The following is a 26,091-nucleotide window of genomic DNA, read 5'->3' on the forward strand; positions in this document are numbered from 1 at the left end:
GTGCTGACGAGCACCTATACTCGACATCTACCTTCACAGGTTTGGGCTGGCTCAGCCCCCACTATGTTATTTCTGCGATATGAAAGCGAGTTTCTTGAACATGTTCTTCTTAGTTTGCCGCCACCTTACTGTCCAAATTAATTTTATTTAACATCTCTTATAAAAAGTTGGCGTGACTTGACTCTCTAGCAGTCTTCCTATCCTTAGGTGCTGGGGGGAGAGGGGGGGGGGGATTATCGTCAGGAACGTTTGTGATGTCATCAATTTCCTGCGCGAGAGAAGAATTGTGCATACGCTTAATTGTTTTCCTTCTGCGTGCTTTATTTTTTTTTCGTTCCAGCAGCACTTAGTTATTATTCACCTCATATATGTATCAGTTAACTCTTAATTAAAAAATTAAAGTTATAATAAATATATTTCATCTTAATTTCACCTAACTTGTTCTTATTTTCTTGAGCCCTCGTACAGCCCGATTCCTGACCAATCAGCCAGAGTGACTTGCGCCATTTCACTAAGGAACGACCAGCCAACCAAGCAACCAACGTACCTACGCACGTGTACAGGGAACTGTGAACGAGAGATTCCGTGGGTTGTGAACACAAAACATTTGTGAATTACGAAACGTAATTTTTGGTCAGTGCCCGTTTCTAACATTGCTCTTATTTGGCCGGAAGGTGTTCCGTCGAAATGTTGACGGTACTTCGCCCCTGTAGGATCGTAATAGACTCACGTCTCCCTGCCTTCTCTCTCTGTTCTATCTCTGCATCTCGACTTCAGACCCGGTCTGTCAGAAATTTCTTCTTTTTTTTTGCGAGTGATATACATCACAGAGATATTTAAAGCAAAAATAGCGTATTGCGCTCTAGGCACAATGTACAGAATGAACGCGAATTTTCATTATAATACGATAATCTGAACCAGTGTATAAAACGCGTGAAAATCTAATCCATGTTGCAGCGCCAGAAATGAGCACGTGTATGTGGCGGGGGCGCGTTGCGATGACATGAAAAAAAAAAAAACGCGTTATGTATTTCTGTTAAAATCTTTCCTATGTGAAAAACAGAATGAAAGAACATAGAGAGAGAGAGAAACGGAGTGGGAAAGGCAGGGAGGTTAACGCGAAAATATTCTTGTTTGCTACCCTGCACTGGGGGAAGGGTAAGGGGAAATGAAAGACGGAAAGTATAGGGGAGAGAGAAAGCACATAGTACATCTGAGTGAAGAGAGCTTTCTTGTCTCTCTTATGGAACCTACAGTGGCACTTGGCGCATGTGTATCAAAATGACACACGGCAATATGTGTCGTTGCTCCAGCCGTAGTGATTTCATAGGACAGTTCCGCTAAGATATTTTTACGCGTAAAGAGCATTTGACGCTCCCGCATTATATCGCGGAGTAAGAACTTGGAAATCGCTTCTGCAAAAAAGATGGGAGTGTTACGTATAATCATTGCCTCTTGTAAAAATGTCGCTCACCTATGAAAGAGAAGGCATTCTGCCGACAAAATCTGAGAAGATCGATGCGTAATGCTGACAGACAATGTACTGAACAGGTGCACAGCCGGCACTGCCGAGTTTCTCCGTGGAAGTGTCACCACGAAGAACGAGGAGCCGTCGGCGGTGCGTTTAACTGTACTGAAGTACAACAGCGTGGAATGAGCCACAGCAACCGAAGGTTTGGAGCCATAGGAACGGAAGGTTTGGTGCAAGTATGATGAAGGCAAAAGGAAGGGTGCTCAATATTAACAAACAAACAACCAGCATTCTCTGAGCGACGTGATGCCGTGACGGTAATATGATTCGATGGAGGCTGTTTGTGATGCTTTATGCATTTTCTTCCTCTCTTTACGTCACAGTGGCATCAAGCTCGCAATCAACTTCAATCAACACTTTAAAAGAACATTTATTAGCAAGGCTTCGTCTTCGTCCTTTTAACGTCATGTGCGCTGTTGTGTTGTGTTGCGTCATGTGCACTAAGAAGTTGCGCTTAAAATAAAGCAGTTGTTTCATTTGGTGGAATTTCCGGCCACATAATTATTTCGTTTTTTAAGACAAGGCCTTCTTCACTGACTTTACACGGGTTTGGCATATCTGGGATCTGGGTATCTTGTAAACACTTCCTGAGGGAAAGAAAACGGCTATTTCGTGCCTTCAGAGCGTCGTAACGAAATCTCAAAATGTAGGTATCAACGAGACAATAAGCTCTAATTAGTTGCACAGTAGGTAAAATTAATGGCATGGGCGTAATTAGCGCCAATATAGTTGAAAATCAAGCACATTGCATCTACCCCTGTAAAGGGTGCACCACCACAGATATAAACATGTTGAGGCAAAGCCGCCGTATGGCACACTTGTGGGAAATGGAACGAGTTCGCTTGGACTAAACAGGTTTCGCGGGTGGTAATGTCTCGAAGGCGGTTTCCGCGGTGCCCAAAAAAGAGACATTAGTCGCACAGGAGGTAAAATTACCAGTACAGGCTTAATTAGCGCCAATATAGTCGAAAATGAACTGCATTGTACCATAGACAGCATTATCTCCGGGATGGGCGCACCTGACCTCTTGGTCAGAAAAAAAAAGAAAAGGTCAACGAAGTGTCGACGTAATAGCACGTGAAATACGATACGAATATCATACGAAATTAGTGATTAAGGGACATGAAAGAAAAAAGAAAAAAATTGACATAACAGAGATGTATAATCAACATTTAATCCTCGAATCATTTGAACCTCCGTGTACGTCGACCTTGCATTCTTTCACATCCGCACTTGGTTGACACTTTTTTTTTTGCTTCGACAGTGCTGTCCACTGATGACATTCCCCCCTCTTCTGCCTATTCGCGCACATGTGCTCGCTCCGGAAAATGTTGGGAAGCACATTCCAGGCGTGATGTAGAGCCATCAAGCACCCACCGATGACGTTGCAAAGCTTAGAAACCGTTGACTCAATTTTAATGTGACGTAGTATACTCGTTTCAACGTTGCGCACTATAATTCACGCGGTTTACCGTCCCAAAGAAACACTGGGGCTCCGAGGGACTCTGAGAAGGGGCAGGCTCCGGATTGTTTGTTAACCCTAGGATTATGCAACGTACACCTATTTCTAATTTCACCAGAGCATTCCGCCCCCCATCAGAATACGGCCGCCGGGGATCCAACCCGCGACCTCGACAATGCTCAGCAGCAGAACGCCATAGCCGACGAGCCCCAAGAGAGGGTCATATTACGCCCTCACACATTGCGTATTTATTTACGCGCCAACATACATCGACCTATATCCCAAAAAAGATTTGCATGTCCTTGTATGCCACCGCGCACGGGTTATTCGAATCCACGATTAGACACGACGCGAACCACGGCTGGGATGCCGGCAAGTGATTGTTAACCGCTCCTAACTTGGCCGAGAATGATAACCGAATGGCGGCATTTTCTGCCCGTAAACGGTGACCGTTTGCCCCGGCCATTACCGCCGGATCGTGCGCTCGCAGAGTTCGCGTAAATTACAGCCGTGGAGCAGGCACAACAAAGTGGCGGTGTGAGCGAGTTGATCTATGACCGTGAATCAGCGCAGCAAACCGACAAAGAACAGTGCTTGTCTTTGTCCCTCCATGTTTCCTGCGCTGGCTCACACTGTGAAAAGGAGGCGCACGTCTGACCCCGTCGTGGCACGCGTGCGCTCAGAACCTTAATTGTTTACAAAACATTTCAGCGTCGAGCTCGTGGCCCATCATCGTAAGTGTTGTTGCCGTCAGACGACAACGGAATACTGCGAGCAGACGTCATGGAAAGTCTGTCTGCTCTATGCCGTTTTACAATATGAGGCGTGCTTCTAAACAGTAACTTTATTTTGCCGAAATGTCACAGCCCGTATTGAGATTTAAGTTTAAGGGGGCGAAATATTTGTTATCCGCCAAATCACGTAAAAACGGCTTGGTGCTTCAAAGTAATGCGTAAACATTTTATTTAGCTGAAAAATATGGCCGTTAAGAACCCCAGGTGGTGAATATTAATCCGGAGTACCCCACTACGGCATGCCTCAATCAGATTGTGGTCTTGGCACGTAAAACTTCATAACTAAAAAAAATCACACGTAATTAGGGCGATACCGTCCCAACGTGGGAGCGGCCCGCTGCGCGTTGAGTCGCGTACCTCAGGACTTTCACTGCAGTTTTGCATCCATCCATCCATCGTAATGAGGGCCCTTGGGGGTATAATTAATTAATTAATTAATTAATTAATTAATTAATTAACTAAATAAATAATTAATGCCTTGATTCCCCGAGCTTGGCGCGTCTGCTTCGGTCGGTTTATCAATGAGTAGAGTGGGTTGACCATGAACATGGTGCAATAGTACGGTGATTGTTAACCGCTCCCAACTCAGCAAAAATCAGAGTAAGGTACTCGACGGCGGGCCACTGATTGGGCGCGGTGCGAGAGGATAACGTGACGTCAGCGGAGAAAATATTTGGAGAAAAATTTGAGACACATACATTGCCTGTGATGTGTCTGCGCGATGTTATGCTTGCATTCACTTTGAAGTCGGTTTACCGAGTCTAATCAGCGGTCACGTGTGTTCGGGGTTGTCGCGTAATGCCGCCTTGCCGGGCAGGCACATAATAACTAAGCTGCGAAACGAGTTGCAGAAGATGAACCGCAGTATAGCATTTAATTACCCTCTTAACGAAAGCTTCGCTGAACAGAGATTCCAATGTTTGCGTTAGATCGGCATAAGTAGTAGTTTTCTTTTTTCTTGTCACCTTCGCGAGAAAAAAAATATTTGGAGAAAAATTTGAGATACATACATTGCTTGTGATTGCATTTGCTTTGCAATCACAAGCAATGTATGTATCTTGCATTTACTTTGAAGTCGTTTTACCCAACAATTAACATTTCCTTGATACACTAATCCTATTTCCTCGGCGCCTTACACACGTATACGCAGATCTGCATTGGACCGGTTACTATAGCTCCCAGTCTATTCGTTCAACTAACTATAGTATTGTAGCAACGTATTCGTTTCAGGGACTATGAAAAAAAAATGATTCATTCATTGATTAGTTGAAAACATGGCCATGTCCTTGTTCTGACAATGACGGACGCTTCCGTTAGAAGAATATCTAAAAGCTAAACCATGGCAGGAACGCACGCAGAGAGACGGAAAGCAAGAAGAAGAAACCAGACAAGTGCATGCGGTATTTCTTTAATACATATACGGCTCAGATTATATTATAAGCAAACTATATATATATATAGGGTATACAAGAAACTTTCGGAAAGCTTTATGGTTATGATATTTGCCTCAAAAGAACATTTGGTTTCTTTCCCACCAATGCTGATATTGCGTTACATGTCCAGGATAGGTTTTGCGACTGCTTTAATACTTGGAGGCGTATTCGATGGATTATTTAATGGCAGCAACTAATGAAATGCTAACGTATTTCGCTCACATTTAGTGCTAAATCGCCACTGAATTGTTTTCTTCCTTCCTGCGAACTCTCCACGCGTGTTTGTGAGAAATGCTTTACTTACCGCAAAGCGTTGAATAGCGGCAGATGAAGTCGCAACAACGGGTGGATTGAGCGTTTACGGACTCTTGGAAAATTATTTCGAACTCTTTAACCGAAATTTTCAGCGGCGAGCAAGGGAACAGACGTGTGGTCTCTTAAAACGCAGAACGTTTTTGTCACTGCAGCAAGACCCCCCTCAACGTCTACAAGCACCTCTGTGTCGTGGCTCGCACCAATTTTCGAAATTAGGGAGATTCGCTGTCGTTCTGTGAAAAGTGCACGTGACATCACACTTAAGCGGCCTCCGCGCTAATGCGGCATTAATTTCAGGCACGGGGCGCCCAGCAACGTTTGTGTATGTACATAGGAGGTCCCATTACAGTGTTTGAGCTCGAGACCTCCTCCTTTATACTATTTATTTGTACTGTATCTTGTCTAATAATAATAAAACCTCATTCATTCATATGGTAGAGGGCCGCGCTAGTTGGTTTTCTGCAAACTGATGCATTTCCAGCGCTCCGTAAGAAACAAAACAAAACAAAAAATCAGTCAAATAGTAACGAAATGTTACTTCTGTTTTGTTCTCTTTTGCTCGCTCATCTTTTTTTTTTTTTTCTTCTGAAGCACTGGAAATTCGTCAGTTAGTAGTACGTGCACACACACTTGTCGAGGACAAGCCCTAGAGTTCTCGAAAGATTAAAAGGCATAGTTTCCCTTTTATTTCTACGATGTTCAAAGTTCACTAGTGTCATTTGAAACAAAGAAAGAAAGAAAAGCTGTGCGTTGACAGAACTGTTTCATACCGTCGCAGACTGGCAGTGGCGTGCGCTCCTTCCTGTGGTCGACGCGGAGCGAGCCGCCGTCGTACTTCTTCGGCACCATCCACGTGCCGTACACCCGCGTCTGGGACCACGTGCCGGAGAACGCGAAGCGGGCGTTCGGCAACGCCGACCGTGTCGTCTTCGAGCTCGACCTGCTAGACCCTGGCACGCTGGGGGCGCTCGCTAACTGCCAGCTGCTGCCCGAGGGCCGCTCCCTGGCCGATGTCCTGCCGGCCGACCTGCTCACCAGACTGCGAAGGTATGCGAGCTGATCGTCCGATTATTGAGCCCGCTCGGTGTCACGCGGCACGTTTTGTCATAGCGGTAAAAGAGCACCAGCAGCTGTTTGGAAAGTTGTCGTGTAGGCGTTGCAAGTCCCTGTATCTCACGTCCGCGCGCGTCCTGCGCGCAGCCTCCATAAGTCGCCATACGATTTCAAGCAATTTATACAGACAGATAAATTCGGATATCGGCTGATGCCTTGCACAGATATAGTGAAGTGCGGGGAAGTGCTGGCGGTGTTTTCTGAAATTATGTGGATTATCAAAACAAACTCAGGTCGAATAAGTAATTTATCGTGAATTCCCAGCGAGCCCCGCGTAGCCTACAAGTGCGTTTGCAATTTGTTAACATACGCTGCAAATGCAGCTGATAGAAGATATCGGCCTGGAACTTCACATACACGCATTTGAATGCATCTACGCTCTCGTGTATATAACCAAAAGCATCTCGTATAATGCGAAGTACTTAAGAGCAAAAATCAGAGTAAGGTACTCGACGGCGGGCCACTGATTGGGCGCGGTGCGAGAGGAAAACGTGACGTCAGCGGTCAAAAAGTTGTCGCAGTTTCACCTGAAAGGCGAAGCATCAATTGCGATAGCAAACTTGTAGAGAGCTATACGGAGTAATGATATTAGCTTTATCAGCTGTATAAACTTGGACATGCAGCAGCATCGGCAACACGCAGAACTGTTGTCGACGCCATCTGCGTTTTGCCCGCGTTCGCTCAAAATGCGTGCGGCGTTGATGACTGTTGCCGGAGCCTCTGATATAAATAGGCACTGCGTGCCGCAGCTAAACGTTGCCTCCCTTCCCTGCCCCTCCCCCACGGCCTCTCGCTCGTCGGAAGAAGGCGCGTTTGCTCTACATACATGGTGATTGTGAAGGAGAACAGAGACGCCTACTTCTGCAGCCCTTAAGCGAGCACGGCGCAGAACGCGCGTTTGTTCTCCGCCGTGCGTTCACTCCCCGTGAAAGACGCGCCCCTCGAGCCCTTTCACTCGCACATACAGCGTTCGGCGCGCGGCGACGATTTCTTCTCCAAATGACGTCATACGGAACCTTACGGCGACGGCGACGGCAGAAATCTGCTTTTGAGTGTCCATATAATTGCTATCGCAATAAAATAGGACGGTGCACAGGTTTTCGAGCGAACGCGCATCGCAGTATTACGGTGTAGGCTCGTCGCAATAAAGCGGACGGCCAGGGCGGCGCAAAAGCGAGAAGCCGAGAAGTGATGCAAGAGCTGCCCACGTTAGGAAGAAATATACGAACATTTGAACCACAATAAACAGCAACGCGTTTGTAAGGCGAACACTATACATGTTTACGCAAAATTTATATTTTTAAGAATGGTGCCCACATCTGTGAGAATTTTTTTTCAAAATTCCGGGATTTTTGCAATCTATTTTGCACGCATGAATTTATGTTTTACACTGACTTCTAAGGCACTTTCTCGCGTTATACGCTTATAATTTCATTATCTGTCTGTGCTTCTATCATGTGCTGCAGATGTTGAAATCACGGCGATATAATGTGGCCTAAATGCCTTTTTGTTTATCGCGGGAGAGGCAGCGAGCTAGGTGGCTTATACTAAAAGTAGGCATACTAAAAGTATGCTGGTATACTTCATCGCTATTCGTTTCTCATGTCAAATATCCTTGAGACTTTGAAGCATTTTAACGAAGCCGGCGCTGTTAATACAGATGCTTATGCAACTTTACTCGTCGATGCACGATGTTGTATATGGATAATTTACAAACGTAAAAAAACTAGCGATTGGCGATGTATCTTATCTCCACCGCGTGCTGTAAGGAGAAAGTGCTCTTTTATAAACAGCCCAGTGTTTCCAAGACTGTCGTGTCCATCGGCCGGAAGCAAAAATCACTTCGCACAGGAGGTGATTTCAGCATAAGTCGGGGAACGCCTCTTTACGCTGACCTTTGTTGCCAACATGAACCACTGAACGTCAGTTTAAATGCAGACAGTCAAAAAGTTGTGTACAGACGCTTCTAGTGATTCGTTAACGTTTCACATTGACGTCGCCATGCGAAACGTGGAAAACATTACCGCTCGCAAGAAACGAGGACACAGAAAGAAACAAAGATATCGCAGTCTCTTCCGTGCGCCTGTCTTGTGCGCTGCAATTTTTTCCCGTGCGTCAGTACAAACGAGCACGACGACTTGCACAATGCTAAAGAGTCAGGAAATCCTGACATTCTCTTTCGATTTGCTCATTCTCTTTCGGTTAGCTGGCTGTGTTTGTATGATTTAGGTGTTCTTTTTTCTATCAAGGTTCCACTTGTTTTTGCTATTTCTATTATTTGCCCCACTGAGTGGTGTGTCACCTGGTGGGAAGGGGTTTTGACGCTTTGTCAGGCACAAGTTAGCCTTTTTGTTAATCACCCTGACAACTATGTATTCGTTGCATAAATAAACTTGTATTGTATTGTACTGTATTGTATCGTATATATGGTAAAGCACCACGCGAAGAGTAGAATGTCTGTGGCTCGCCGCAGGCACCTGGAGTACGTGCGCGCCAAGATGTCGTCGTGGATGACGTCCGACCAGCGCGGGCGCGGCCTGTACGCCGACTACCTGTTCCACGCCATCACGGGCGACTGGGAGCGCAAGCGGCCCATCTGGGTGCTGCTCATGGTCGACTCGCTGACCGAGGGCGACGTGCGCGCCCGCGGCGTGCCCGTGCTCGACCTGTTCCTCGCGCAGGAGGCACAGCGCCTGGCCAAGCGCACCGGCGCCGTCGAGCAGGTGCACGAGCAGTGTCTACCCCTCAACGGACTCAACGGCAGCCAGGTGAGGCAGCCGTATCGACTGGTGACATATAGCGATCGACAGCCGCCACGAAGCGATGCACAAAGGGTCTTCGCTTTCACACCTCTGCGCCCACGCGTAATGTTCACGTACGCCCTGCAAGTGCCGCACTCATTGTCATCTGGACGACGCATACAGTATACGAGCGGAGGAAAAAATTTGGAGGGTGCTTAAGCTTCCCCTTTAAGAGTGGAACTCGATAACATTCAAAGATCCCTGGCTGCTTATCGGGCTTTTTTCTCGTATATTCAAATTACAATCTGATGCTATCACATCTGTAAGTTGGGGTTAAGTCGTACTTTACGATTTTTCTGATAGATTTTACTTTGAGAAATGAAATTTTTGTTCACTAACGCCTTGCGCCACGCGAAGGGCCTGTCCGGTCGTGGTCATTCGGGATGATTTGGTTCGGCATGATTGTTTCTGCCAACGACCGGGTTTTCTGCGTCACGGAGCATTTAACGCTATCGCGTTAAAATGTCCAGGTGTATATTGGGCGTGGCCGAGAAATGAAGTCTTATCATGTATGCTGTGTGCGGAGTATAAAATGTGCTCGCAGGTGTCCCGGAATAAACCAGGTGGAAGAAATTAACCCGAGTTCCGCTAAAAACAAAACAGGGTCTTTCCGTACCAAGTTGCCCAACATGCCACCCTTGTGAAGTAGAACACGTGTGGCTGACATAAATAATATACTATAATCACTTTGCAAATGCGGGCATGTGATTGTAGGGCAACCGCGTGACGTCTGTTGTTAGCGGAATGACAGCCGAATAACGGCCGAACTTTTAGAGCGACACCGCGGGCAAAATGAAGCGCTGCAATCTCAGGGATTCTTCACTGCGCGACTGTACAGAGAAAGGGAAAAAAATATCTAGGACTCCTTACAGCGCGACGCTTACGTTGACTGAGCAACAAGGAGATGCAAACGAAGTACTGAGAAAATAAATATGGAAACATTGATTCCGCCAGATTGAAAACAAACTACTACAGAGCATTTTCACTGTCACAACTGCGAAAAAGAAGGCTCGCTACATGAACGAGGCAACGGGGCCTACACAGCACCCGTTTTTTTTTTTTTTTGCACATTATGAGCAGTATGTGAGAAATTATAAGGCCAACGCGCACATTACGCCAGCTATGACAATGACTAATCAAATGAGAAGCACTGTGCCAAGCTCACGTGGATCGCATGTTTTATGGTCGCAACGTTTTCTTTCCGCTGGCATTCGCTGGTCGCAGTTCAGCTCAATCTCCACGCGTTCAGGAGCGCCGAGAGTCCTGCATACTAGCAAGTGCACGGCTGGAGCTCAATCTTACGACGCGCATTTGTTCGCTATGGACTACATCAGCAACATACCGCCATATACTGTAAATTGAATGTCTCGTGCACCCTGAACACAAACGCGATCCATAAACAAAGGCGCGCTGTAAACACTCAAAGATAACACGAACGGGAAGAGAGGTGGGGCTGGAGGTGAAGAACTTCGAAAGCTTGCCACGCACGAACACTGCGCAAAGCAAACCGGCAGTGACAGGCTGTCTGGCGAAAGCCGGCTAACGAGCGGGCGAAAGCGCGAGCCAGACTCCACAGACGTGCGAAAACGGCAAGAGCAGCGCCGCGCAAAGCGACTGCCGGCCGGGACATCGTGCGAAAAAAAAAAAAAAAAACAGAACGAAAGCAAGTAAACGCATGGGGAACGTAAGCACCGCCCTCCTCTAATACTATGGCCTCGCGTCGTCTCCTGCCGGCGTTCTGCAACTACGCGGCCTCTACCGGCGCGAAGGAAGGCGCCGGCGTAGATAAATCTCTGCAGCCGTCGCCTGTTTGCAGTAGCTGGCACCGGCGCGCGGTTCCCAAACGGCGCGTTCCCGATCTCGCCGTCGTTGCGGATTAGCAGAGAGTGGTGCGTGTGTGCTGTTCGCCTGGGGGGCGTGGCGGCCGGATTAGCGCCCCGGGGAGCGACGGCCGCGCGACCCCCGGACCCGTAGCGCGTCGCGATCCCGCGCGTCGCCTCGGGAGTCGCGTAGTCGTCGCTCATCTCCGCTGTCGCTCTGTTCATCGAGGGAGACGACGCGGTAATGGCAATTAGTCGCAGCGATGAAATTACGGCAGCCGTAATTATTCCTTTGTTGATGTTCCGTAATCACATCCAGCTGGTTTTCTGGGACAGTAAGTTGGCACACTAAATGGATTCATGGTGGCTGAACAACGCAAGGAAACACTACACGAAAAAAAAAAAATAAGAAGAGAAAGAAAGAAAACAGCAGTACAAGGCACTGTCCTGTTCTGGGCTTCTGAAGCCATCATGAATTGATACCGACTCGCTGAGCTCTCGTTGCTTCTACACTAAATGGAGAGCTAAATTCACTAGGACACTTAGTGAGGTAATCAGAAAATTGCTGCGACGTGCCATTTTGCAGACAGCGCACTGAACAGCGCACTCTTCCCGAACAACGCTCGAAAAGTACCTAGTTTCACCTAACGTTGCTTCTGTTTTGTTATCTGATGTAGCTTCCCTTGGAGAGGTTCAAGTAATGCGTACCTCACACCCAATTCTACTTACGATGGCTAAATAATAAAATAAGGAGAAACACACGGAGGGGGGCGCTACAAAGCGCACCCATCAAACAGGCTATAAGCAGTCTCTTCTACGACATGATTACTATGCACATTGCACAGTTTCCACTGAATGACGTAATAGTGCAGAAAATTATGCAGAAAAACCAACAAACGGTTTAACTTAATGTCCTCACGGTAACAAATATACACCTGAAAGCACATAATTATTTCAAGCGCATCTTCTCCTGTGCTATAGACCATAGCTTAACTGCGTGGTGAATGGGTATCTGCGCGGTGATGCTCTATATTATTGCTCGCCGCGAAGTCTCAGTGGCTGTAGTGCCGCGAGAGAGAAATTTGGTCACGGGTTCGATTCCTGGCCATGGCAGCGGAATTAAAAACACCTGTGTGCAAAGATTGTGATGTACGTTAGGAAGCCAAACGTGGCCAAATTAATCCACAGTCGTCCTCTACGGTGTACTTTGCAGCTGAGGTGCAGCGCCGGCAAGTAACCTCAAGCCCAGCTAACTACTCAAACATCTATGGGGAAACCAGCGCTGACCAGGAGGCGTTACGACAGTATGAGTGTGCGACCAAAGTGTGCTGACGCCATCCGGTAGGGAGCCAACGAAAATGGCGCGACGTTACGAACCATAATAGACGCGAGCCTGTTTGAACGTTTGAACGTCCGGCCAACCTCGGTCCATAGTTACGCGCGATGCGAGAGGCGCATACGCTGCTGCGCTCTAGCACCACGGCGTCCAGTCAAGCGAGAAGCTGGGCATCAGTGCCCCAAGATGAGCGCTCAATTTTCTGACGCGAAGTCGCTGCATGTGCTACTTTTGCTTACGACGCTGCTGTTGGCACATCAAGTTTCAGCGGCGTTGCCGTTGCTTACCTACACACCTGTCCACACTTGCGTGAGGCAATACTCACGTCAAGGTTGCATTTTAATACGCGACAAGGCATTGCCTGGTGGTCTATGCGAGATGAGGCGTTGAGCGAAGGCACTTGTGTTGATGCGTTCGGGTTAGACTACCAGAGCTTTCGTAACGAGCAGCAGCCTGCTATGTCGTCTGCGCAACTGGCTGCTAGCCCACGGATACTGTGCGTGGACATCACGTAGTCCGCCCTAGCGGCTAAAAATTGGCCTCAAAGCGCCGCACGCTGAGCCGCATATATACGCGGCTCCGAAACCTCTATTGCGCCGAGCGCGAAACTGGGGAGGGGAAGAGACGAGCATTGACTAACTAGCGTTTGGCCGGCTTCATTTCATTAGTAAATCAGTGCCATGTGAGGGAAGGTTTTAGACGACTAAGACGAGTAAGGATCAGGGGTGGGAAAGATTATGCAGATTAAGCGGGAAAAGGTAGTTCCATGTAACCTCTGCTCCGAAGCTGCAGCGACAACTTCAACAACGCAGCAAAGTCGTTGACATTCACGCGTTGTGTTGGTATATACCGTCCGATAGACAAGCTAATGGGTCACAGGTTTCCTCAACGCGTTCGGCCTCACCCATGTGGTGAAACCTACGCGACGACTGCTGAAGGCTCTAGAAATCCCGCTATAATGTTAGCGCGTAGTTTTGAGGACGCATAATGGTCGCCTGGGATTCGTCTGGTTTTGTCGCAGGCGCGCGCGGCTCACTGCGCGCGCTATCTCGTGCCGACACCGGTGCCCCAGGGGCGCTTGCATGCATGGGGGCAACATGAGACCTTGGACGCGTCCACTGCTTCTGTAACACGCCTAGCAGAGGACCATTTACGGTCGTCTGTCAACTGACAGAAAACAACGCGAACGCGGTCACGAATTTCGTGAGCTCAGCTGGCATAACGAGCAAAGAACTGAGAATTTGGACAGCATACGCATACGCAGACGCCCGTGTGCATATAGTTCCGGGTTATGTCTAGAAATATAGCTCGTAATGTCACGAAGATAAAATACAGACCATCATTTCTTGCGTGGCTGCGCTTGCATCTTCGTGCGACACGTGTGTTGTGGTCGTCTGCAGTTATGGAATCGGGACAGGACGCCACAAGACGCTGCCGCTTTGGACATGAAAAGATGATTCGTAATTTCCCACCGGCTGTAGCAATCGGAGGTCTCTGTTCGATGCTTCAGAAAGGAATGACCACCTACCCTGCACTCGAAAGTCGTTGAAGGTACGAAGTGGAGCTATTCATTCGATTGACGCACTGCCCTATTCCTGCCTACAGGGCTCCTAGAGTGTCCTAAGTAGAAGTGTAAAGCGTACTGATGTATACTATGAAAAAATCAGACAGAGGTACGGAAGTACTACTCCTAACTGTAATTTACTGGAAAATACACACAGATATGCATGCATCATTTTCCAGGCGTTTTACCGGGCTCACCTTTTCGTAGAATTAAATAAAATACGTTTTCTTAAAAAAAACTGTTGAAGCTGCATGCATGGTTGGTAAAAGGCTTCTATAGTTGACGCGGAAGTATATTGCATGCGCGCCACGTGCTTGATTACTGTTTGTTTTGTTTCCAAACTGACTCTTACCCACTACGCGGGATTGGCAAAGTGGGCGGTTTTACAAGTGCATTTTATTAATGTTATAACGAAATTAAAACTTTGAAAAGGGTATCGGCGACAGATTAAGAATTACGAAATTAGAATAAAGCTTCCCGCTGTCTTCCTCCTCTCTGCTTGGTAGACCGAGTCCTTTCGGGAACTTTAGTCATCGTCTACACTGTCTAATAGTGTTCACTGCCTGCCCTTACAAAAATGGTTCTTGAATTTCTGATTACATCTTGATATGTTTTTGATGATACATCAGAGTGTTATCATAAACTCAACAGCTGATGGCTTTTAACATCAAGTTGGCAGCAGTCACTCAGTAGAGAATACACATCACGATTTCTGCAGAGAAACCTATGCAGATTTGCAACTTATGTTCCTGATGTGTAAACACTACAGACATTTAACATTAAGTTGTCAGCAGTCACTCAGTAGAGAATACACATCACGATTTCTGCAGAGAAACCTATGCAGATTTGCAACTTATGTTCCTGATGTGTAAACACTACAGACATTTAACATTAAGTTGTCAGCAGTCACTCAGTAGAGAATACACATCACGATTTCTGCAGAGAAACCTATGCAGATTTGCAACTTATGTTCCTGATGTGTAAACACTACAGACATTTAACATTAAGTTGTCAGCAGTCACTCAGTAGAGAATACACATCACGATTTCTGCAGAGAAACCTATGCAGATTTGCAACTTATGTTCCTGATGTGTAAACACTACAGACATTTAACATTAAGTTGTCAGCAGTCACTCAGTAGAGAATACACATCACGATTTCTGCAGAGAAACCTATGCAGATTTGCAACTTATGTTCCTGATGTGTAAACACTACAGACATTTAACATTAAGTTGTCAGCAGTCACTCAGTAGAGAATACACATCACAATTTCTGCAGAGAAACCTATGCAGATTTGCAACTTATGTTCCTGATGTGTAAACACTACAGACATTTAACATTAAGTTGTCAGCAGTCACTCAGTAGAGAATACACATCACAATTTCTGCAGAGAGACCTATGCAGATTTTCAGCTTATATGCCTGATGTATAAACACTACAGACATTTAGCATCAAGTTGGCAGCAGTCACTCAGTACAGAATAGACATCACAATTTCTGCAGATAAAATTATGCAGATTTTCAGCTTATATGCGTGATGTATAAACACTGGAGACATTTAGCAGCAAGTTTCCAGCAGCCGCTCAATAGAGAATGCACACTATGATTTTTGTAGTTAAATGTACAGAGGCTTTTATGGCGTTCACTGATGTATAAACACATCCTATATAGATGTATGCTATCATGTAGTGTTCTAATATAATAAAGAACGTAGATTTTTTTAATTGGTTTGATAAAGCAGAGTTTCAGATTTTCGCTTCAAGTAAGTGCAACTATCGCTATTTTTGTGGTGAACAGACCGCAGATTAGTGATGCTTGATTTTTTTTTTTTTTTTTTGCGCACGTGTTCTCACGGCGTCATCGCGGTTAATATGTGCCAAACGGCAGGACGGTGAGTATTTTTTTTTTTTTAGTTTCGCCGAAAATGCAAAAATTTCGGGAGCTACGATAGGAGACATGTTCAACTTGGAACCGATGCACCGCGACACAAGCCTGCGCTAGCCCACCGGCGACACAAACATCAGCTAGCAAAATAATTTCCGCTAGATAAAGACATCATATGAAAAGCGATGTCTACTGTCAAACGTTGAGCACCAACGAGGGATCCGATACTTGACCAACTCGGCTGCAGTGCACTGCGACATACGGTGCTCGGTGAACCCGTGCAGCTATGCAGATATCGCACTCGACAGCGCCGCGAATATCACCGTATATTTTCTTCTTTGTGTGAAATTATTGTGAGCATATATGGTAAAGTGGCAACAACGGTAACAGAATATTGCAGGTGCTGCCTGTCGGTAGTTCGTTGCGAAGCGCCGTGAGCTTCGAGCTACGAAGGTAAGGGGAGAAGGCCTAGCGACGATGTCGGCGCCCCCGAGCGATCAGTGCTGGTGATCAAGGCTGCCAGCGATAGGACACAGCGACCGCTCTTCTATCGTTGACTGACCACGTCGCTGTACGGCTGCCGCAGAAATTCAGGACTCATCCTCTGCCGTTCGCGAGCATAACAGCCATCGAACGGCGGCCCGCGAACGACAAGCAGCGCGCGGCAAGCTGCCGTGGACGCGCCTGTACACCGCGAGCCGGCTCGGACACGTACGGCTTCGTTTACGCACGCTGCCGCATAGCAGCCGGTTTTCCATTTCTGTGCGAAATTAGGCAAGAACATTTTCGAGCAATCTCATCAGTATGTATTTTGCAAACGCTAGCGGTCGTTTTGTGAAGCGCCATCCATCCGCAACTGCTTAGAAGCGAGAGCTGTTAGAGAGGCTTAAGTCATCGACGCGCCCGTGCTAATTAGTGGTCGCTAGTTGAAATGCGTGTTTATATATATTGCGGTTTTATATTAACAGGTACGTGTGCTGTTATCGTGCCTATTAGCTCACTCTATTGTTACAAGCATTATGTTGAGATTTAATGCTTAATTTCGTTGACAAGAGGCGCTCCTACTGGCACCGACTGGTGGTGAAAACTTCATGGGTATATATACAGCAAAGCAGATATCATTGTGTGTGCACTACAAGCAGTGTGTGTATGTTGGTTTAGTTGTAGTGGAGTGTGTGATGATTGAGGTGCCATGATGTGTGATTCAGTTGTACGTGGGAGTATTGTGATGCTTGAAGTGTGCCATGATGTAATTTCCGTTGTATCGTACTAAAAAAAAAAGGTTTTAAAAAAGAGAAATTTCTTTTTGCTTTTTTGTTTTTCAGCGCCATCTATCGGTTTATGCAGTAACTACTGTGTTTAGTGATCTAAGCCTTTCTGAAATGGGGTAATCAAGAATGCACCACAAATGCAGTAATCAAGAATGCACCACAAATACAGTAATCAAGAATGCATCAGAAACGCGGTGGCCAAATACATGCAGAAAGTTATCAAGTACTCATCACAAAAAAGCATCAGAATGTAACCACAATTTCGGTAGGTTTGATGAGAATTGTATACAGCTATTAATCAGACTTTCAGCAAAAATTTTTATAAGGGTGGTTGGGTGCCTACCCATTAAATAATTAAAGCAAGGGGCTTTATGTGCCAAAACCCCGATATGATTGTGAGGCACGCCGTAGTGGGGGACTCCGGATTGATGTCGACCACCTGGGATTCTTTAACGCAATGCACGGTACACGGACGTTTTTCCATTTCGACCCTATTGAAATGCGGCGACCGCCACGTCCGGGATTCGATCCCGCGCCCTCGGGCTTAGCAGCGCAACGCCAAAGCTACTTCACCACGGCGGGTCGGTGCCTAATCATTCGCGTTCTCACACTTCCTCCGAGCACTTGGCCTTTCTTTATAGTGAAATGGCGCAACCCACTCTGGGGGATTTGCCATGAATCGGACGGTGAGAAAACTATTATGTATATTAGGAAAATAAGATTCAAGATTCATTTATCTCTCCAAGAGAAATGAACGTGAAATAAATAAACGTGAAATAAAACGTGAAAGACATAATTATCTTGGAAATATGAATTAAAATGCCTACTGTTACGAGCAGTCGGGATACCCTTTCACTGTCTCTTCTTTTGGTATGCATTACTCGCTTTGAAAGAAGCAACCACTACCTGCAAGTGCGTCCTCAGCGCATTCACAAGCTCCGGGCTTATATTCTGTGGAGCACGAAAGTGATTTGCGCGATTTACATTATTCTTATTGGTTTATTATTATTTTTTTATTATTTTTTGGAGATGACCAACGGCGAATGGTATTTTGCGAGACTATGCGAGATCGACGACGCCCCGCGAGATCTTCGCGGCTGTCTGAAAGCCTCGTTGAAGCCCGCTTGACAGCGCCTGTCATGCGCAAAGAGCTGCCGCCTTGGCCCAGTGCGCGGCCTTTCTCTTCGCGCGACAACGATCGGCATCGCTATTCAGACGCAGTTTGTGTAGGATAAAAAAAAAAAGAAGAGCTGAGGCAACTTTCTATAGTGTCCTTCCCGTTCACGCTAGCACTGGGATCCCATATAGAGCGCGCCGTCCACGCCAAAGAGAACAGAGCGGTCGCGCGGAGCGCGCGTAAGCCGCTTTCGTCGGCTTGACTTGGCTCTCGAGGCTCGGGGGAGCCGCTGCAACCCAACAGCCCTGCGGAAACGGAAAGGCAAACAAGACGAAGCACCACGGAGGAAGCTGTCCGGCACGCGTACGCGCGCGTGGACAAATTGGGTCCGAGTGGTTGTCACCCCCCACACCTACCTCCTGTAACGGCCTCCCGAGGCAGGGGCAGAATCCCGCCTATATATAGGTAGGGACACACTGGCAGATAAAGAGTGGCGCGCAGAAAGATTTCCACGCGTGAATCGGAGTGCCCCCCCCCCCCCCCTTCCTCCCCAAATCCCCTGGGAACGGACTGCTGAGGCTCAGCGCGGGAGGCGAGAACACTCGAAGCGGGCCGGATTTGAGGCAGGGCGCGGCGAGCGAACGTATAGCTGTCTACCCACCACACTGCTTAGCTGCGTATACGAACAAAACGTGCCGAATGTCATGTCTTGTAAGCGAGGTGATGAAACACGCCGAAAATTGGGGCTTTGTTCAATCCAGTGGGCGAAAAGGGGCCATGCAGCCTTCGTTAAACAAGAAGTGCGGTGGCAAAGTTTCGGGCGGTTCTTGATTTACGGACTCGTTGCCATCGTTTGATATGCGTGAGTCACACCAGCAAACCAGAGAGTTTCAACGCTTGCCGAAGATTGTGGCGCCTTCCAGAATCGCAAGAAGCTCTTGCGATTCTGGAATCTCACAAAATACCACTTACGCCAACAATTGTTCTAAAGAGCCGATTACAGGCAATCCTTTATGAACCGTGAAGGCGACCGCGGCCAGTTTCAAAGAGCGCTTATGAACGAAAGGCTTTGCGATTCTGAGCCTAGATGTGAACACTGTGGGAACCGAGGGGCTCGATTTTGGTAAGCACCATAAGAAGCCGACATAGCCAACGAAAGCAGAGGGGAAATTAACTTTTAGTTTATTGAACTAGGTAAGGAAAAAAAAAGCGACTGTTAAATTCACGATAAGCTTCTTATTCTTAATTAAAGAAAAAGGAAATGAAACTAGAACAAAAGAATTTCGCTGTCGGAGTGAGCCGTGCCCTCGACCTTCGCATGATTGCAATTGAGCTACAGCGACGGCTATCCCTCCGTTCACTTTCGTTTGTATTTACTTACGTGTAAATTTATGTACAAGCGCTGCTCTTGAGGTAACGTGCTACGCGATGCCTGCGGTTTAATGGGCGTTCAACATGCGCCGCCGTGACCCTGAGTGGCACTGTGTAACACTCCCCAGGGCTATATTACAGATGCAGTTGCGTAAACTCCTAAGGTGGTGGATGAAGAGACAACTGTCACCGTAGATATCACATCTAACGCGTCATGAAGAGGTTGTGGAACTCTTTTGGGTTAAAAAGGTAATAAGCATAATTGGTACATTTATTTGTCTAATTACTACCTCGAGTCATTTTAATATGTACGTAGCTATAATATTATTGATATGGTTCCCCACTTGTTTTACTGCGATAGCATTTATATACACACTCCAAGCAAATTTTCGCCGTCGGCGTCGCCATGGGGTTTCTGTATAAAGTCTCAGTGTGATAAGAACGCGCCCGTGCGCCCTATGCTGTGGGTACGACGGAAAGCGTGCGAGGGTGAGCGTAAAGTCCCCAGATATAGCAAAAGTCTCCAGCAAGAGTCCCCACATGCCTCTCGCGCAACTCACGCATGCGCAATGTGCTTGGGCACATACGAGAAAGGTCTCTTCTCTAGCCCAGTCGTGGCTGCGCATGGCGCGGCTTATTGTATACGCCGCCCGCGCGTCCCATTTTGGAGGTAATCAGCGGTGGGTGCAAAGATTGGGCGAGTTGGCTGATGGCTTTATGTGCGCTGTCTTCCCGTGCTCAAATTGTTCGTTTAGAAGTCGCGTAGTCCCATGTTTCGGAGACGTATAATGAGATCACCAAGCATTACTATCTGTCAAGATGGGTATTCACCCTCCCGCACCCTGCCTTATGCAGGGCGGCAACATTGAACTATGTGTTGTGGGAGTGTGAAGCCATCGGCTCCGCCTTCAGCGAGGATAGGTGGGCGGCGCCTTTAGGCAGCCCCGAACTCAACGACCAAACCCTGGCCGTCCAGAGTGAACGCGATCGGGCCGTCAAGCTCGGCTTGGCGGTCCCTACGTGGGACTATCCGGGTGACACGGGGTCTCCCCTGCGTCTTCTCTGGACCTAAATAAAGTTATTTCACTCACTCACGTGTTCAAGCGAGAGGCAGCACAAACCGTTCACTACTCGTTGCCGGCGCCCTGCATCACGCCAGAGTTGTGACAACCAGTAATGGCGTTTATCCAGGGAGATCTGTTCATGTTTGCGTGTGCACGTGGGACACCATGCTTGTTAAAAAAATTAGTAAGCAAATGTTTATTGCAATCTATACGGCCAATAAAACTACGAGGACTACATTACGAAAGAGCCATTGTATTTCCTTACTTCGTGTGGTTGCCTAATAATTTGCTATGTATATGAATGTCTCGCCTTTTGGGCGAGACTGCCAGTTCTTCAACTTAACTCTCATACAGGCCTCTAGTACGGCTTTTAATAATAATCTATCACGCTGTACATATATGCCAAATGCTTTGAGAACGACAGGAACAACGCGATCGCTGCGAAGCCGCAGCAATCTTAAAGGTGCCTTCCGTTGTAGGCCCGGAGAATTGCGTCGAACCGAAGGGAACTTTGGCTGTCGGCCGCCCAGTTGATGGCCATAGCACGCCAAGTCCATTTTTTCATTTAAAACACGAGTGAAAGCCCTGTTTGTGTGATCAGTCTCATGTACCTAAATGTATGTAATGGAGAAAATGTATGAAAGTACCGAATTGTTTCTTGTAATATTTTACGCGCAAAGTCCCCACATTGTCATTGCTTTGTTGCCCTGTAACATTCATGTCTTTTAATTACTATTCTCTAGTGCATTCTGAACTTAAAAGCTTGTCTATATGTCCTGCTTCCAGACCAACCGAACTTTTTATTTGTGTCCTACAATGTATGCAGTGTATACTTGCACATACTTTTCTTTTTCTCGACAGCGCTGATCGCTGTGTGCTGTACGTCAGAGAAACGAGGCCTCGGCAAGCGCCAAAAAGGCGCCTTTTGCCTCGTTAACTTTGGTAGGAAGGTGTCTCTATAGTAATCTTGTGTTTTTGTTGTTGTTGTTGTTTCCTGCCAAAATAAATATTATAATAGCCGGTTAGCTCAGAGAACCGCAACAGCCACCGTTTGTGCTTTTGAGCATTTATATCTCGCTTAATTATTTTTATTAAATTATGGGGTTTTACGTGCCAAAACCAGTTCTGAATATGAGGCACGCCGTAGTGGGGGACTCCGGAAATTTGGACCCCCCTGGGGTTCTTTAACGTGTACCTAAATCTAAGTACACGGGTGTTTTCGCATTTCACCCCCATCGAAATGCGGCCGCCGTGGCCGGGATTCGATCCCTCGACCTCGTGCTCAGCAGCCCAACACCATAGCCACTGAGCAACCACGGCGGGCTTATATATCGCTGCAGGCGGTCTTTCGCTTACGGATAAGTTAATAGAGCGGACCAAGGTTGCACAAAACAAACAAACTCGCACAGCACATAATGTCCTCTTTACAATGCCTGGAAAAGGCCACGGTCCAACAATAGTCCCTAAAGAGAGCACAGGACTCCCCATTGTTCTGAACTTGACACACAGTTCTCGCCTTAGCTGGGCATAAAGTAGACAAGTTAACAGCACATTTGATTCTTTTCTTTTCTTCAGTCTCGCGCTTAAGTGTAACATGATCTACCATTTGACTTATTAAAATGTGTCTATGTGAATCAGCATTCCTTACAATAATTTTAATCACTCACAGCGCCTTAGCCCATATACATAAATAGGTGACAAGGAGTAGCAGGAGGCACGTGCTTCGAACCTCTCTGACTGATCCCCCAAGTATATCTATCGAGTTCACCACGCTCAAACCGCATGCGCAGCGATCCTGCGTGCCGGCGCCATGATGACAGTAGTGCTCGCCGCTTTCCCGCTGTACTTGGGTTGGGGAATGCTGAGGATAATGTAAATGTGAATTTTTCTGGTGAATTTTAGAAGGAAGTTGGAGCATGTGTGTCTTCAACCCCACAATTTCATTGTAGATTTTTAATTATCACCTCCCTGCCTTTGGATCTCGAAGGCTAAGTTGTCCTTCAGCCTGCTGAATACTATTACTACCAGCATGCCTTGCGGCAGTGGTGGCATGGTGAAGCTCGTTGCGAAATTTTTGTTTGTTTGCCGATATCATCATGATTTAAAAGAAAAGCCGTTAGCTTTCGCGACCACCCATGGTGTCATACAAGCTGCACGTTCGCATGAATGAATGATTCTGAAGTCAGAAGCGTCACATAGGCTAGGGCGAGGCTGGACAGCTGGACTTGATCGATCAGTCAATCAATCTGTTGCATTCCATTCAGATCGGAAAGCGATCAGCGTGGTCAGGGATTGAACCCATTACCTCGTGTTCTGCAGCGGAATGCCGTAGCCACTGATCCACTGAAGCATTCACTGAAGCCAAGGAAAGAACAGGAGACGATAATGAATTTTCAATGCTGGCATGCTCGACAGTTCAACCCTGTTGAACTGTCGAGGTTGGTGATAGCTCATGCGGTCGGGGCGAAATGCAAAAACGCCCGTGTGCTTTCGTTGTAGTGCACGTTAAAGAACCCCAGGTGGTCAAAATTAATCCGGAGCCCTCCACTACGGCGTGCCTCATAATCAGAACTGGTTTTGGCACGTAAAACACCAGAAAGAAGAAGGGAAGAACCATATTCAAACGTGAAACGGATGCCGACCAATACGGACGCGTTCATTTCTACCTTTGGCTACAGCAACTGAGTCCTTGTTGAGAAATGGGGTATTTTATCTACAATGTCGGCAAGCTCGTGCCGTTAATATCGTCTAACGATTCCTCTGGTTTTCCTTGCTTTTCAGTGACTGCAGTAACGCCTTCTCTGCTTGTTGAGCCCCTCAGTTATCTCGACTTTTCTCACGGAAAGCGTTGGTGCGTTGCACAACAAAGTACAGCGCTCTGCGGCTAAAAGGTTCTGGTGCTAATGTGAATGTCTTGCAATATAAGACCACGATGAAGTCATGAGTCACCCGTGAGTACACCGAAATATTCGGGAATGCTCAAACTTTGTTTATTCGAAATTACTAGCCTGACACTCCTCCAGTGGAACCGTAAACGACTAATAGCAGCTCTAGCATACCTGATACGAAAGCGCTCGTGAGGACGCGCTGAACATACGAGACACTGCATGTCCATAAGCGCCGCTCGTTCATGATGAACCAGCTCGTAGAACCGAAGGAAGCGTTGCTCCAGTATGACGTCCATCATGACCTCACGGTGTTGATTAATTTCGCTGATTGATTCGGTCTGAAATCGTCTTACAATTTCTTGTATTGATCTCAGCCTGTCATACTTTGGCGAGAGATATGCGGCAATGGAAATCGAAGTCACAGGGAATATGAGAAATGGAGCAGAAAAAAAAACGGCACAACGTTATCGACGTCGATCTCGAAGCCAAGGGAGGAGCCGGGGCATGGGTTGAGGTGATCGGTAAACGATAAGACAAAACTCGGTACGAACTCGGAAAAGCTGTTAGCGCAGGAAGACTAAAAAGAAGCACTGCTGCGCGCTTAAATTAAAAGAAATTTAGCAACTTCGTAACCGCCCTGCATTCCGTATTAAAAATTAAAATTAAAGAGGGAACGTGGATGCTAGACCATTTGGAAGGAAACGAAATATATATTCCTTCTTCGGGCAGATGTTGACCGGCGTGCGCGCTGGAGTTCACTCGCTGTGCCACATTCGTTTTTATTATTATTATTATTTTATTTATTCTATCTCTGGCACCTCTCCAACCGCCGCGGCTGAGCTCAATTTCCTCCCCTCGAGTTTTTCTCCGGCTCTCTTCAGCCGCGCACTTGAGAGATTGCACCGCCACCACGAGACAGCCCGACACTGCGGGGTAAAGGCGGCGCTGCTTCGTCTTCTCTGTCGCTGCTTACCATATTTTCCGCTCTACTATACGCACTGATCACCGAGTCGCACTTGGCTTCTAGCAGATTCTCTGAATGAAAACACGGTATACGAAAATCAGCTTCTTACCACGTCACCTTTCACAGGCACCGTACAGTGTTGCAACGCGAGACGCCTAAACGGCCGCATGAACAGCGATAATAACATGGCGAAAATGGAAACTGAAGGTTGTCACCGATGCCTTGCATTTAACCAGTGGTGAAAAAAAAAGGATAAAAAAAAGAACGGATAAAGATTAAGAAATGCAGAGGCTTGTGACATGTTTCCTAAAGGCGTGTAGGGACGCTTGCTCTAGTATTCTGAGCATAATCGGTTGTGCCTGACTAAGCTGCCATTGCATTTCCACAAGACGTAACCAATACATTCATTCGAGAAAGGGAAGACTCATCCACCTAACTTGTAGCTTCGTGTTAGAGTTGGGTGGATGACAACTTCCACTTTTATGAACCTTCTTCCACCTTCCGCCGGACTGATTAGCCATATTCAGTACATTATTTCGACTATCAAAGTGTACTTATTGACTGAGAGTCGATGAAAGTTCAAGGACTAGCACCCGTGGGATAACCATTTACGAACCGTAGGTAACTAATCCATGTAACTATTGGCGAGAATATGTTTTAGAGATGCATATTTACCACCCGCTCAAGTAATCACAATGAGTCAGCTCAATTAATTTTATTTGACGCCTCTTCATGTCAGCGTCAACAAGCCGAACATCACTTGAAAAACGAACATGCAGCTTTGTGCTGATATAAACACACTTGTCGGTGAAGGAATAACTGCAGTACCCCTTATAGATATTGTCAGTGGGATAACCAATCCGATAGAACTCTAAAACGCTGCCTCTATCCGTTCAGAAGTGGCTTCGACGGTGGCTAGTTGGTGTGGCATGACTGTATGGTGTAATGGTTGCACTTCTTAAGCGGCACACACAGAGATACTGACACGTAAACTCGAAACGGACACAGACCTTGCAGGCAAGGTCAGTATAACTATAACCTTGTTTACTAACATGTTTATAACTTCGCTTAAAGGGTCGATTACAACTTGACCTCAACACTGGCTTCCCTTCTGGAAATGCGTGACAAGCTGCCTGTGAGGGCTTTACTGCGCCAAAGAATACTTGCGTGAGCTAAGCGATTGTCTGATGGCAACTCATTCGACACCTTCATATTTAGCCGCTGCAATCAATGGAATGTCAAGAAGCTGAGCTCTGCCGCCGCCTACTTTCAACGAGCGTAGTTCCCATGAATAACAACACATTAAATGTAGCATAAGTGCTTTCCGCTCAATTCAAATTGAAGAGTTAAAGTATATTCGGCGT

General features: G+C 46.8%; 1 protein-coding gene across 1 annotated transcript in view; it reads left to right on the forward strand.

Moving 5' to 3' along the window:
• Positions 1-26,091, forward strand: part of LOC119433670 (metalloprotease TIKI1) — a 128,114-nt gene that overhangs the window by 66,135 nt on the left and 35,888 nt on the right. The window contains exons 3-4 of the mRNA XM_037700922.2: positions 6,314-6,582; positions 9,122-9,416. Of these exons, the coding sequence (XP_037556850.1) occupies positions 6,314-6,582; positions 9,122-9,416 (564 nt within the window). The remainder of the gene's footprint in view (positions 1-6,313; positions 6,583-9,121; positions 9,417-26,091) is intronic.

Source organism: Dermacentor silvarum, chromosome 11 (assembly GCF_013339745.2).
Source record: "Dermacentor silvarum isolate Dsil-2018 chromosome 11, BIME_Dsil_1.4, whole genome shotgun sequence".
Taxonomy (NCBI): domain Eukaryota; kingdom Metazoa; phylum Arthropoda; class Arachnida; order Ixodida; family Ixodidae; genus Dermacentor; species Dermacentor silvarum.